The sequence below is a fragment of the Olea europaea genome, unplaced genomic scaffold (genome assembly GCF_002742605.1).
Source record: "Olea europaea var. sylvestris unplaced genomic scaffold, O_europaea_v1 scaffold1437, whole genome shotgun sequence".
Taxonomy (NCBI): Eukaryota; Viridiplantae; Streptophyta; class Magnoliopsida; order Lamiales; family Oleaceae; genus Olea; species Olea europaea.
Genome location: NW_019231909.1, coordinates 1 through 13,766, shown reverse-complemented (window position 1 = coordinate 13,766; position 13,766 = coordinate 1). Strand labels below are relative to the sequence as shown.

At 38.0% G+C, this 13,766-nt stretch overlaps 1 protein-coding gene and 1 long non-coding RNA gene across 2 annotated transcripts; both read right to left on the bottom strand.

Annotated features, from left to right (window-relative positions):
• Positions 1-6,140: 6,140 nt before the first annotated feature.
• Positions 6,141-7,915, bottom strand: LOC111376024. The gene is made up of 3 exons (XR_002699395.1): positions 7,876-7,915; positions 6,976-7,049; positions 6,141-6,182 (listed from the first exon to the last, which is right to left on the bottom strand). It is a non-coding gene; the product is annotated as an uncharacterized LOC111376024 (long non-coding RNA).
• A 3,939-nt stretch (positions 7,916-11,854) lies between these two features.
• LOC111376025 lies at positions 11,855-13,042 on the bottom strand. The gene is made up of 2 exons (XM_022998952.1): positions 12,929-13,042; positions 11,855-12,748 (listed from the first exon to the last, which is right to left on the bottom strand). Exons 1-2 carry the CDS (start codon positions 13,040-13,042, stop codon positions 11,855-11,857), a joined length of 1,008 nt encoding a protein of 335 aa, XP_022854720.1.
• Positions 13,043-13,766: the final 724 nt, after the last annotated feature.

Below are 13,766 nucleotides of genomic sequence, written 5' to 3'. Positions count from 1 at the left end.
TGTGCAAAAGTTACGCTCAATTCTTTGAACGCCGACAATCCAAATATGTAAGGGCTTGTTCTTGAATAAACAGTCGAAATCTCTCATACGTCACCATGAAACCATCAGATCAATCGAAAACGGTCGCTACATTTTTGAAAAGTACTTGTGGGCCCAAAACGGACACCATTTCTAAAAGTTACGCTCAATTCTTCGAATGCCGAGCGTTCCAAATATACAAGTGCTCATTCTTCGAAAAATGGACAAAATTCCCCATACATCACAACGAAGCCATGGGTTCAATCAAAAACTTGTCGCCACATTTCCGAAAAGTACTTATGGGCCCAAAACGGAAGCCGTGTGCAAAAGTTACACTCAAATCTTCGAGCGCCGACAATCCAAGCGTTCCAAATATACAAGTGCTCGTTCTTCGAAAATGGCTGAAATCCCTCATATGACACGACGAAGCGGTGAATATAGTCCGAAACGGTCGCCACATTTTCAAAATTTACTTATGGGCCAAAAACGGACACCGTGTGCTAAAGTTACGCTAAATTCTTCGAACGCCGACAATCCAAGTGTTCCAAATATGCAAGTGCTTATTCTTCGAAAAATGGCCGAAATCCCTCACACCTCATGGCAGAGCGGTGAGTTCAATCCAAAATAGACTCTACATTTTCGAAAAGTACTAATGGGCCCAAAACGGACACTATGTGCAAAAGTTACCGTAAATTCTTCGAACGCCGACAATCCAAAAATGCAAGTGTTCATTCTTCGATAAACGCTTGAAATCCCAATTACATCACAACGAAGCTATGAGTTCATCCAAAACGGTCGCTACATTTCCGAAAAGTACTTATGGGCCCAAAACGGATACGGTGTGCAAAAGTTACGCCCAATTCTTCGAACGCCGACAATCCAAATATGCAAGTGCTCGTTCTTCAAAAAATGACCAAAATCCCTCATACGTCACGACGAAGCCATGAGTTCAATCCATAACGGTCGCTAAATTTTCAAAATGTTCATATGGGCCCAAAACGGACAACTGTGCAAAAGTTACGCTCAATTCTTTGATCGCCGACAATTCAAATATGCAAGTGCCCGTTCCTCAAAAAATGGCCAAAATTCCTCATATGTCGCGATGAAGCCGTGAGTTCAATCCAAAACGGTCGCTACATTTTCAAAAAGTACTTATAGGCCCAAAACGGACACCGCGTGCAAAAGTTAAGCTCAATTCTTCAAACGTCGACAATCCAAGCATTCCAAATATGCAAGTGCTCATTCTTCAAAAAATGGACGGAATCCCAATTATGTCACACCGAAGTCGTGAGTTCAATCCCAAAGGGTCGCTACATTTTCGTAAAGTACTTATGGGCCCAAAACAGATACCGTGTGCAAAAGTTACGCTCAATTCTTCGAAAGCCGACAATCCAAATATGCATGTGCCCATTTCTCAAAAAATGGCCAAAATTCCTCATACGTTATGATGAAGCCATGAGTTCAATCAAAAACGGTCATTACATTTCTGAAACGTACTTATGGCCCAAAACGGACACCGTGTGCAAAAGTTACACTCAATTCTTCGAACGCCGACAATCCAAATATGCAAGTTCTTGTTCTTTGAAAAATAATCGAAATCACTCATACTTCACGATAAAGCCATCAGATCAATCCAAAACGGTCGCTAAATTTTTAACAAGTACTTATGGGCCCAAAACGGACAACGTTTGCAAAAGTTACGCTCAATTTTCCGAACGCCAACAATCCAAATATGCAGGTGCCCGTTCCTCGAAAAATGTTCAAAATTCCTCATACGTCATGATGAAGCCCTGAGTTCAATCCAAAATGGTCGCTACATTTTCGAAAAGTATTTATGGGCCAAAGACGGACACTGTCTGTAAAACTTACGATCAATTCTTCGAACATCGACAATCTAAATATGCAAGTGCTCATTCATCCAAAAAATGGGCGAAATCCCTCATACATCATGATGAAGCCATGAGTTCAATCCATAACGGTTGCTACACTTCCAAAAAGTACTTATGCCCCAAAACGGACACCGTGTACAAAAGTTGCGCTCAAATTCTTCGAACGCCGACAATCCAAATATGCAAGTGCTTGTTCTTCGATAAATGGTCAAAAATCCTCATACATCATGACAAAGCCGTGAGTTAAATCCAAAACGATCGCTACATTTTCGAAACGCACTTATGGGCCAAAAACGGACACCGTCTGCAAAAGTTATGATCAATTCTTCGAACGTCGAAAATCCAAATATGCAAGTGCTCATTCTTCAAAAAATGGCCCAAATCCCTCATACGTCATGACGAAGCCATGAGTTCAATCCATAACGGTCACTACATTTTCAAAAAGTACTTATGGGCCCAAGACGGACACCGTGTGCAAAAGTTACGCTCAATTCTTCGAACGTCGACAATCCAAGCGTTCCAAATATACAAGTGCTTGTTTTTCGAAAAAAGGGCAAAATCCCTCTTACGTGACAGTGCTGTGAGTTCAATTCAAAACGGTTGCTACATTTCCAAAAAGTACTTAAGGGCCAAAAATGGACACCGTCTGAAAAAGTTACGTTCAATTCTTCGAACACCGACAATCCAAATATGCAAGTGCTCATTGTTTGAAAAATGGCCGAAATCCCTCATACGTCATGACGAAGCCATGAGTTAAATCCATAACGGTCGCTACATTTCCAAAAAGTACTTATGGGCCCAAAACGGACACCGTATGCAAAATTTACGCTCAATTCTTTGAACGCCGACAATCCAAGCATTCCAAATATGCAAGTGCTCGTTCTTCGAAAAATGGCCAAAATCTCCCAAACGTCACAACGAAACTACGGGTTCAATCCAAAATGGTTGCTATATTTTTGAAAAGTACTTATTGGCCCAAAACGGACACCGTGTGCAAAAGTTACGGTCAATTCTTCGAACCCCGACAATCCAAGCGTTCCAAATATGCAAGTGCTCATTCTTCAAAAAATGGCCGAAATCCCTCAAATCTCATGATGAAGCAGTGAGTTTAATCCAATACGGTCGCTACATTTTTTAAAAGTACATATGGGCCAAAAACGAACACCGTAAGCAAAAGTTAAGCTCAATTCTTCGAACGCCCGCAATCCAAGCATACCAAATATGAAAGTGGTCGCTCTTCGAAAAATGGCCAAAATCCCTCATATGTCATGATGAAGCCATGAGTTCAATCCAAAACGGTCGCTACATTTTCAAAAAAGTGCTTATGGGCCAAAAACGGACACCGTCTGCAAAAGTTACCCTCAATTCTTTGAACGCCGACAACCCAAATATGCAAGTGCTCATTCTTTCAAAAATGGACAAAATCCCAATTATGTCACAGCGAAGTCATGAGTTCAATCCAAAATAGTCGCTACATTTTCGAAAAGTACATATGGGCCCAAAACGAACACAGTGTGCGAAGTTACGCTCAATTCTTCGAATGCCAACAATCCTAATATGCAAGTGCTTGTTCTTCGATAAACGGCTGAACTCCCTCATACGTCACGACGAAGCCATCAGATCAATCCAAAACAGTCGCTACATTTTTGAAAAGTACTTATGGGCCAAAAACGGACACAGTCTGCAAAAGTTACGCTCAATTCTTCGAACACCGACAATCCAAATATGCAAGTGCTCATTCTTCAAAAAATGGTCAAAATCCCTCATACGTCACGATGAAGCCATGAGTTCAATTCATAACGGTCGCTACATTTCCAAAAAGTACTTATGGGCCCAAAACAAACACCGTGTGCAAAAGTTACCCTCAATTCTTCGAACTTCGACAATCCAAATATGCAAGTGCTCGTTTTAGGAAAAATGGCCGAAATCCCTCATACGTCAGAGCAAAGCTGTGAGTTCAATTCAAAACGGTGGCTACATTTCCAAAAAGTACTTATGGGCCAAAAATGGACACCGTAAGCAAAAGTTACGCTCAATTATTCGAAAGTCGACAATCAAAGCGTACCAAAGATGCAAGTGGTCATTCTTTGAAAAATGGCTAAAATCCCTCATACGTAATGATGAAGTGTTGATCTTAATCCAAAATAGTCGCTAAATTTTTGAAAAGTACTTATGGGCCCAAAATGGACACTTTGTACAAAAGTTACCCTCAATTCTTCGATAGCCGACAATCCAAATATGCAAGTGCTCGTTGTTTGAAAAATGGATGAAATTCCAATTACGTCACAATAAAGTCGTGAGTTCAATCCAAAATAGTCACTGCATTTTCGAAAAGTACGGACCCAAAACGGATACCGTGTGCAAAAGTAATGCTCAATTCTTCGAACGCCGACAATCCAAATATGCAAGTGCCCGTTCCTCGAAAAATGGCCGAAATTCCTCATACATCACGATAAAGTCATGAGTTCAATGCAAAACAGTGGCTACATTTTCGAAAAGTACTTATAGGCCAAAAATGGACACCGTCTGCAAAAGTTACGCTCAATTCTTCGAACGTCGATAATCCAAATATGCAAGTACTCATTCTTCGAAAAATGGCCAAAATCCCTCATACGTCATGACGAAGCCATGAGTTCAATCAATAACGGTCACTACATTTCCAAAAAGTACTTACGGGCCAAAACGAACACCGTGTGTAAAAGTTACGCTCAATTCTTCGAACGCCGACAATCTAATTATGCAAGTGCTTGTTCTTCGATAAACAGCCGAAATCCCTCATATGTCACGACGAAGCCATCAGATCAATCCAAAACGGTCGCTACATTTTTGAAAAGTACTTATGGGCTAAAAATGGACACCGTCTGCAAAAGCTACGCTCAATTCTTCGAACGCCTTCAATCCAAATATACAAGTGCTCATTTTTTGAAAAATGGCTGAAATCCCTAATATGTCACGACGAAGCCATGAGTTCAATCCATAATGGGGGCTACACTTTCAAAAAGTACTTATTGGCCCAAAACGGACACCGTTTGTAAAAGTTACGCTCAATTCTTCGAACGCCGATAATCCAAGCGTTCCAAATATGCAAGTGCTCATTCTTCAAAAAATGGTCAAAATCCCTCACACATCATGGCAAAGCGGTGAGTTCAATCCAAAACGGACGCTACATTTTGAAAAAGTACTAATGGGCCCAAAACGGATACTATGTGCAAACGTTACTGTAAATTCTTCGAACGCTGACAATCCAAATATGCAAGTGCTCGTTCTTTGATAAATGGTTGAAATCCCAATTATGTCACAACAAAGTTGTGAGTTCAATCCAAAATGGTCGCTACATTTCCGAAAAGTACTTATGGGCCCAAAACGGATACGGTGTGCAAAAGTTACGCCCAATTCTTCGAACGCCGACAATCCAAATATGCAAGTGCTCATTCTTCGAAAAATGATCAAAATCCCTCATACGTCACGATGAAGCCATGAGTTCAATCCATAACGGTCGCTACAATTTCAAAATGTTCATATGGGCCCAAAACGGACAACGTGTGTAAAAGTTACGCTCAATTCTTTGATCATCGATAATTCAAATATGCAAGTGCCCGTTCCTCAAAAAATGGCCAAAATTCCTCATACGTCACGATGAAGTCGTGAGTTCAATCCAAAACGGTCGCTACATTTTCAAAAAGTACTTATAGGCCCAAAACGGACACCGCGTGCAAAAGTTACTCTCAATTTTTCAAACGTCGACAATCCAAGCGTTCCAAATATGCAAGTGCTCATTCTTCAAAAACTGGACGAAATTCCAATTACGTCACAAAGAATTCGTGAGTTCAATCCCAAAGGGTCGCTACATTTTCGTAAAGTACTTATGGGCCCAAAACGGATACCGTGTGCAAAAGTTACGCTCAATTCTTCGAACGCCGACAATCCAAATATTGTCACACCCCCAAATTAATATTGATATCTATACACAACCTAGACATAGAATTTTACATATATATATATTTTTTGAGTTTGTTAACTTCTAATCACCTGTGACACGATCATATAATATATCGAAACCCAAAATCATATCGCCATAATCCAACATATATATTCAGAGCTTATAAACATGTCTACAGGCCTTTTCAAAAGTACACTATATAGGATTCAAAAATATAACCCAACAGATGGCAGCCTACAAAATAACCCTACAGGTCGTCATCCATGTACATCGAACTCTGGAATCCTGTTGGAGCTCCACAGCTAGCCATGCTCTCTATGTAGTTCCATGTTCACCTACAATGCAAGAACTACATAAGCCAATGCTTAGTAAGCAAAATCATGCATGTCCTGAACATGAGTAATAACAACATATGACACCATGCCATTTACTTTAAATATCACGATAAAAATATCATATTTCAATATTCGTCAAAGTCAACTAGAAATCATTTCACTTGAAATCTTTCATTTCATTAGGCCCTTGACCCACCTACTATGTACCGGATAGAGCTCTGCATAATATCAATATCAATAATCAAATGGCTAGTATGAAATCGACACCGACAAGTGGACCATCCTCTCGTGACCACTAGAGGCCCATCCTCTAACTACCCCTATGATCACCCAAGAAGTCTCCCACTCGGTAGCGCCAATAATCATAATATCACAAGGGCACAGTCGAGTGGTCTGCCCTCCCGTGATCACCGAAGGCCCATCCCCTAGCTACCTTTGCAATCACACATGAAGTAACACCGGCAATGCCAAACATATCACATAAGCATGCCTCACATGCCTCGGTGCCCTAGTAGTGGTCAATAAAACATTTATAATGAAACTCACTTTGAAATCATATTTTGCATGCAGGATTTTCAATCATGTTACATGTTGTGCATGCATATGAAAATGCTCATAAATGACGTGTTTAATAGAAATCGATGTCAATAGGTTACGCAACCTCATACTCAATGATCGTAACCACCATATGATGTGCTATAAGCCTCTTATCAAAGTTATGTAGATATTTCAACATTACTATGTCACATATACTAGGTTCTTGCATCGTAGTTGCAAATGGATTTTCACTTACCTTTCGCCTTTATGTGTGTAAGCTCCTATGGAGTGTGTATCAATTCCCTTTTTCGCTCAATGTCGAAAAGTCGCCTGTATTATCATCTAATATTAAATACAATCCTCCATTTAATAATCTTAAGACACACAATCCCAAAATACGTCCATTCACGCCAAAACAATTTAGACAAAATCGTTATTTCAAGTTACCGATGGCATTACAAACTAATCCCATAAGTCTCGCTATCTCTCGAGTCCAATTATGAACGTCAACGTCGTCCAATTGTTTTTGGCAACCTAGTATTCCTTAGGATATATTTTCTAGGCCCAAGAGATCATTAGGGGACATCTAAATGTTGAAATCACATTAAATACCCAAATGGACAGAATCTGTTTTCTAGGTTTCCATCACCGTCCACTCATTTTTCAAATTCTTTTTCATGTCCTTACCTACATTTAACGGCTCCCAAAATTTTACCACACACCTATAACATATATGTGAAGATAATCAGATCATAAAGTCGTGACAAATGAAGTGTTTGGAGCTTCAAAAACAGTCCATTTTCCACTACACAAAATCAGGCAGTTTTTCCCTTTGACTGTTTTCGGTTTCCATTTTATTATTATGATACCAACAGAATTCTAGGTCATTAAAATCATTTCTACACTCCCTACTTACATATAAAAACGTTCATATTGATATATATAAGTTAAACACTAAGTATCATCCCAAAATCAAGGTATAAATCACTTAATCCAGCAATTCCTCATCTCTGTCCAGATTACTTTCTTTCAAATTCTTGCAATTAATTACCCCTATTTAGGCATCATAACATCATTAGAAACACTCCAACTTAATCACAAACAAGGTCAGATGTTCAAGAAATCATAAACCCATTAAGAAATAATAGAAACAAACCTCAAAACTGTGGAGTAACAAAGCTGTTCAGAAATTCCAGCTTCTTGTTTCTATTTCTCTTTGACTGTTTCACCCTCTTTTCAATTGGAATCACTTAGGGACGAGTTAAGGGAGTTAATATATTATCTAGGAGGTAAATGAGTGGTCATTAAATGGTTGAAATCGTGCATATTACTTAAGGATTAAGAATATCATGGGCTGCAGCCACCTCAAGCAATCAAGGTGAGTCACAAAGCAGGAGCTGTCATCTTGGCTGCAATACTTGACTTTTCTACCATTATTTTTGTGTCCATTTATGATATTTAAGATATATATTCCTCCTACATTAAGTCCTTGGGGATTAGACACGAAATTTATGCCTTAAGGTTGAAGCAATTACATATTAAAGTGAAAAGTCCCCTAGCATGAGCTGTCCAAGTAGGAGGTGGCTTCTTGCAGCCAACTTTGACTTCTCCCTTGCACCACATGGAGCCATATGTGACTTAGAAGAGTTATAAATATCTTGTGTAAAGTTCTAAGGACTTATAGGACGTGTTGGAGGCTTAAGGTTGAAGGAATTAGAGGTTAAAGTGGCAAGTCGTCACATGTTAAGTAGGTGTTGTCTTCTTTGATTAAATTCTGATTTTACATCTATCCTTGCAGGTATAAATCAAGTGTCATTCGTTTATTTTGATGTGCTTACAATCTATTTCACTTGCATTAAGATCCCAAAGTACTTTATAGATCTAATTCCTCAACTGTTCATTTAATTTCTTACCCGATTCTCAACCGATTTCAACAATTCGCGCCTCGATATTTATAATGTCGTATAAGACATATATTATTACGTTGTGATAATGTCACTTCATCCCTCATGTCCCAAATATGTGAATTACCTATCTAGGGTTTAAGGTGACCTCGATTAGCTGAATAGAAAGCTTGAACCTTTGTTGATACAAATCTTCGGCCTTTCAAATATTACATTACTTACCAAGCCAATCTCCAACATTTAGTTAATCTAACTTTCTATCATAGCTCAATATAAAATTCACCACCTAGATCGAAGAGTCAAAGGTTATCACCATGTAAAGATTTTAAAGCCTTGATGATTAAATGCATCGTTTTAAGAGAAGACAATTAGGAAATTGATACAAATGACAATGTAATTAGCATGGAATGCATGAATCATATTGGCCAAATGTAGAACGTGAAGTTTGGGGTATTACATCCTCTCCTCCTTATAAAAATTTCGTCCTCGAAATTTGCTTACCAAAAAGTTCAGGATATTTAATCCGCATTTCGTCTTCTCTTTTCCAAGTGGCCTCTTCTGTTGATTGATTTTGCCACAATATCTTAACCAATGAAATTTTCTTGCTTCTCAGTTGCTTTATCTCTCATTGAAGGATCTCTATCGGCTTTTCTTCGTAAGTCAAATTTGGTTTTATTTCCATCGGTTCATTCCTTAATACATGAGAAGGATTTCCAATAAATTTTCTTAGCATGGATATATGAAACACATTATGTACTTGAGACATCGATGAAGGAAGGTCAAGTTTGTAGGCAACATTCCCGATTCTCTCAATAATAGTAAATGGACCAATATATCTCGGGCTTAGTTTTCCCTTTTTTCTAAACCGCATCACTCCTTTCATTGGTGCTATCTTTAAAAGTACTTGATCTCCCACAGTAAATTCTAATATTCTTCTTCTTTGATCTGCATAACATTTTTGTCGATTTTGAGCGGTTTGCATCCGTTGACGTATTTGTGTCACAACCTCAGCCATTTCACGTACCATATCTGGACTAGTAGTTTCCTTTCTCCATCCCCATCCCAATAAACTGGAGATCTACATTTTCTACCGTATAATGCTTCATAAGGAGCCATACCAATTGTAGCCTGATAACTATTGTTGTATGCAAATTCTCCCAAAGGTAAAAATTTACTCCACTGGCCTTGGAAGTCCAATACACAAGCCCTTAGCATATCTTCCAATATTTGTATGGTTCTTTCTGATTGCCCGTCAGTTTGAGGATGATAAGCTGTGCTAAAAGATAATTGTGTTCCCAAAGACTTATGTAAGCTTCTCCAAAAGAGAGATAAAAACTTAGAATCCCTGTATGAGACAATAGATAGTGGTACTCTATGAAGTCTGACTATTTCTTGTACATAAAGTTGAGCATATCAGTCCATGGAGTAAGTGGAACAAACTGGAATGAAATGGGCTAATTTTGTTAACCTATCCACAATAACCCAAATACTATCATATCCTTTAGTCATTTTTGGTAATTTCACCACAAAATCCATTGTGATTCTTTCCCATTTCCATTCCGGGATAGGTAATGGTTGTAATGTTCCTGTTGGCCTTTGATGTTCTGCTTTTATCTGTTGAGAAGTTAAACATTGTCCCACGTATTCGGCTATCTCACTTTTCATGTTCAGCCACCAATAGTGCAACTTCAAATCTCTATACATTTTAGTAGCTCCAGGATGAACAGAATAGGGTGTCATATGAGCTTCAGATAAAATATCACCTCGGATATTTTCTGTATCAGGTACATATAATCGTCCTCTAAACCGCAAGATATCATCTGCTGATATATGAAAATCTGAAGCTTTTCCATCATGTATATCATTCGTTATTTGGGAATAATAATCATCTTCCTGTTGCCCTTGTTGAATTCTGTTCAGTAAAGTTGGCTGAAGTGTCAACGCAGCAAGTTTAGCCTCTATAGATCCTTGTGACATAACTTCAATACCCATTTTCTGTAAATCTATCAATTCTGATTTTTGAGTTACAATCATATTCGAAACACTGGATGTCGACTTCCTACTCAATGCATCAGCTACAACATTAGCCTTACCGGGATGATAGTTTATTACACAATCATAATCCTTTACCAACTCTAGCCACCTTCTTTGTTTCATATTCAATTCCTTTTGTGTAAATAGATACTTCAAACTTTTGTGATCAGTGTAAATCTCACACCACTCTCCATACAAATAATGCCTCCATATCTTAAGTGCAAACACAACTGCGGCGAGTTCCAAATCATGTGTAGGGTAATTCTTTTCGTACTCTTTTAGTTGTCTAGAGGTATATGTAATAACTTTACCATTTTGCATCAATACAGATCCCAAACCATTCTTTGAAGCATCACTATAAACTTCAAAATTTCCAGTACCAGATGGGATTGAAAGGATAGGGGCTGAAGTTAGTCTTTTCTTCAATTCCTGAAAAATTTGCTCACAAGCATCTATCCATTCAAACTTAGTACTCTTTCTGGTTAATTTCGTTAAAGAAGAAGCTATTTTGGAAAATCCTTCCACAAATCTACGATAATATCCAGCTAAACCCATAAAACTTCTGACTTCTGAAGGATTTGTAGGTCGTGGCCAATTAGTAATAGCCTCTACTTTACTTAGATCTACTGATATACCCTCACCCGATACTACATGTCCCAAAAATACAACTCTATCTAACCAAAATTCACATGTTTTAAACTTAGAATATAACTGCTTGTCCTTTAAGACCTGCAGAACTATTCTCAAGTGTTTCGCATGTTCTTCCTTAGTACAAGAATAAATAAGGATATCATCAATAAATACAATTACAAACTTATCGAGAAAGTCTCCAAATACCCTATTCATCATATCCATAAAAGCTTCTGGGGCATTTGTTAACTCAAATGGCACTACCAAAAACTCATAATGACCATATCTCGTACTAAATGCTGTCTTAGAAATGTCAACTCCCTTTATTTTAAGTTGATGGTATCCAGATCGCAAATCAATCTTCAAAAATACAGATACACCATGAAGTTGATCAAACAAATCATCAATTCTCGATAATGGGTATTTATTTTTAATTGCCACCTTATTCAACTCTCGATAATCGATACACAGCCTCATAGTACCGTCCTTTTTACGAACAAACAATACTGGTGCACCTCATGGTGAAAAGCTAGGTCTAATAAAACCTTTATCTAACAACTCTTGTAATTATAACTTCAACTCTTTCAGTTTAGTTGGGGCCAATCTATATGGAGCCTTAGAAATTGGAGATGTTCCTAGAATTAAATCAATTACAAACTCTATCTCACGATTTGGTGGTAGCCTAGGTAAATCATCAGGAAATACCTCTGGAAATTCTTGTACCACTAGCACATCATTAAGATTCGGATTGTGTTGTGCTTCAATAGCATTAACACTCACCAAATACCCTACACACCCACTATCTAGTAACCTTTGTGATTTCAATACCGATATGGTTGGAACTCTAAAACCTTTTTCGATCCCAATGAATGTAAATGGCTCATTCCCCAAAGGTTGAAAGGTCACTGATATCCTCATACAATCTATAGTAGCTTGATATTTTGACAACCAATCCATACCCAAAATTATATCATAATCTTTCATTTCTAACACAATTAAATATGCATAGAGCTCTTGATTTTCTATAAGGATCACACATACTCTTACAATTAGATTGTTTTGTTGTACATCTCCAGATGGAATAGTTACACTATAATTACCCTCTTGTATATCAAGCGTCCTACCCAACTTCCTCACATACTCAGTAGACACAAATGAATATGTGGCTCCAAAATCAAATAGTACAAGTGCTGTGATGCCAAAAATAGAGAATTTACCCATTACCATTGATGGATTTGTCTCAACATCTGATTTGGTAATAGTAAACACCTTAGCTGGCACTTTCTTTTGCTCCATATGGTTTGGATTACCTGGGCATACTCTAGCAAGATGTCCCGCCTTTCCACAAACATAATATGTTCTAGTCTCTATAGGACATGCTCCAGTATGCTGTCCACCACATTTGGGACAAGATGGTTGTGCTGTTGAGGCTTTTCCTTGATCTATCCTTGGACTTTTGTCCTGATCCCAATGTTGTTGTCCTTATCTCGATTGAAAATTAGTCTTCTAATTCTATCCTTGGAAAGCTTTTTTCTTATTATTTCTAGGCCAATGCTATCCTTGACCTTGCCTAAATTGTCGACGAGCCTCTTGAGCACGACTAATCCTTCATTTGGCTTATTCTGCAACTAAGGCTCTCACCGCAATTTGAGAATATGAAACATCTTGGATTCTTGCCATGCTCACATCTCTATATAGTTCTGGTCTTAGCCCCTCAAGAAATCTTTCTACCTTTAGTACCTCAATATTAACCATGTGGGCAGGAAACCTGGATAACTGTTCAATCAGTAAGAACCTTGCTACATGTACAATATGGTGTACACTTTAGTTTACACTTTACCACGTGACAAATTCCCTATTGGACAATTTAAATTTCAAATAGTTTTTCCATCCAATTGACACTTGAACACAATGCAAGTGTCAAACAATGTTTCAAAAATCAGTTTACAAATAGCAAACTTCAATTGATAAGAACCTTTTCACATATACACTATGGTGTAGACTTTAGTTTACACTTTACCACGTGACATTACCCTGTTGGATAGTTTAAATTTCAAACAGTTTTCCCATCCAATTGACTCTTGACAACAATGCAAGTGTCAAACAACATGTCAAAAATCAGTGTATAAATAGCAAAGTTCAATCGGTAAGAACCTTGCGATATGTACACTATGGTGTAACTTTAGTTTACAGTTTACCATGTGACATTACCCTATTGGACAGTTTATTTCAAATAGTTTTCTCATCCAATTGACACTTGACAATAATATAAATGTCAAACAATGTGTCAAAAATCAGTGCACAAATAGCAAAGTTCAATCGGTAAGAACCTTGCTATCTGTACACTATGGTGTACACTTTAGTTTACACTTTGCCACGCGACATTACCTTGTTGGGCAGTTTAAATTTCAAACAGTTTTCCCATCCAATTAACACTTGACAACAATGCAAGTGTCAAACAACGTATCAAAAATCAGTG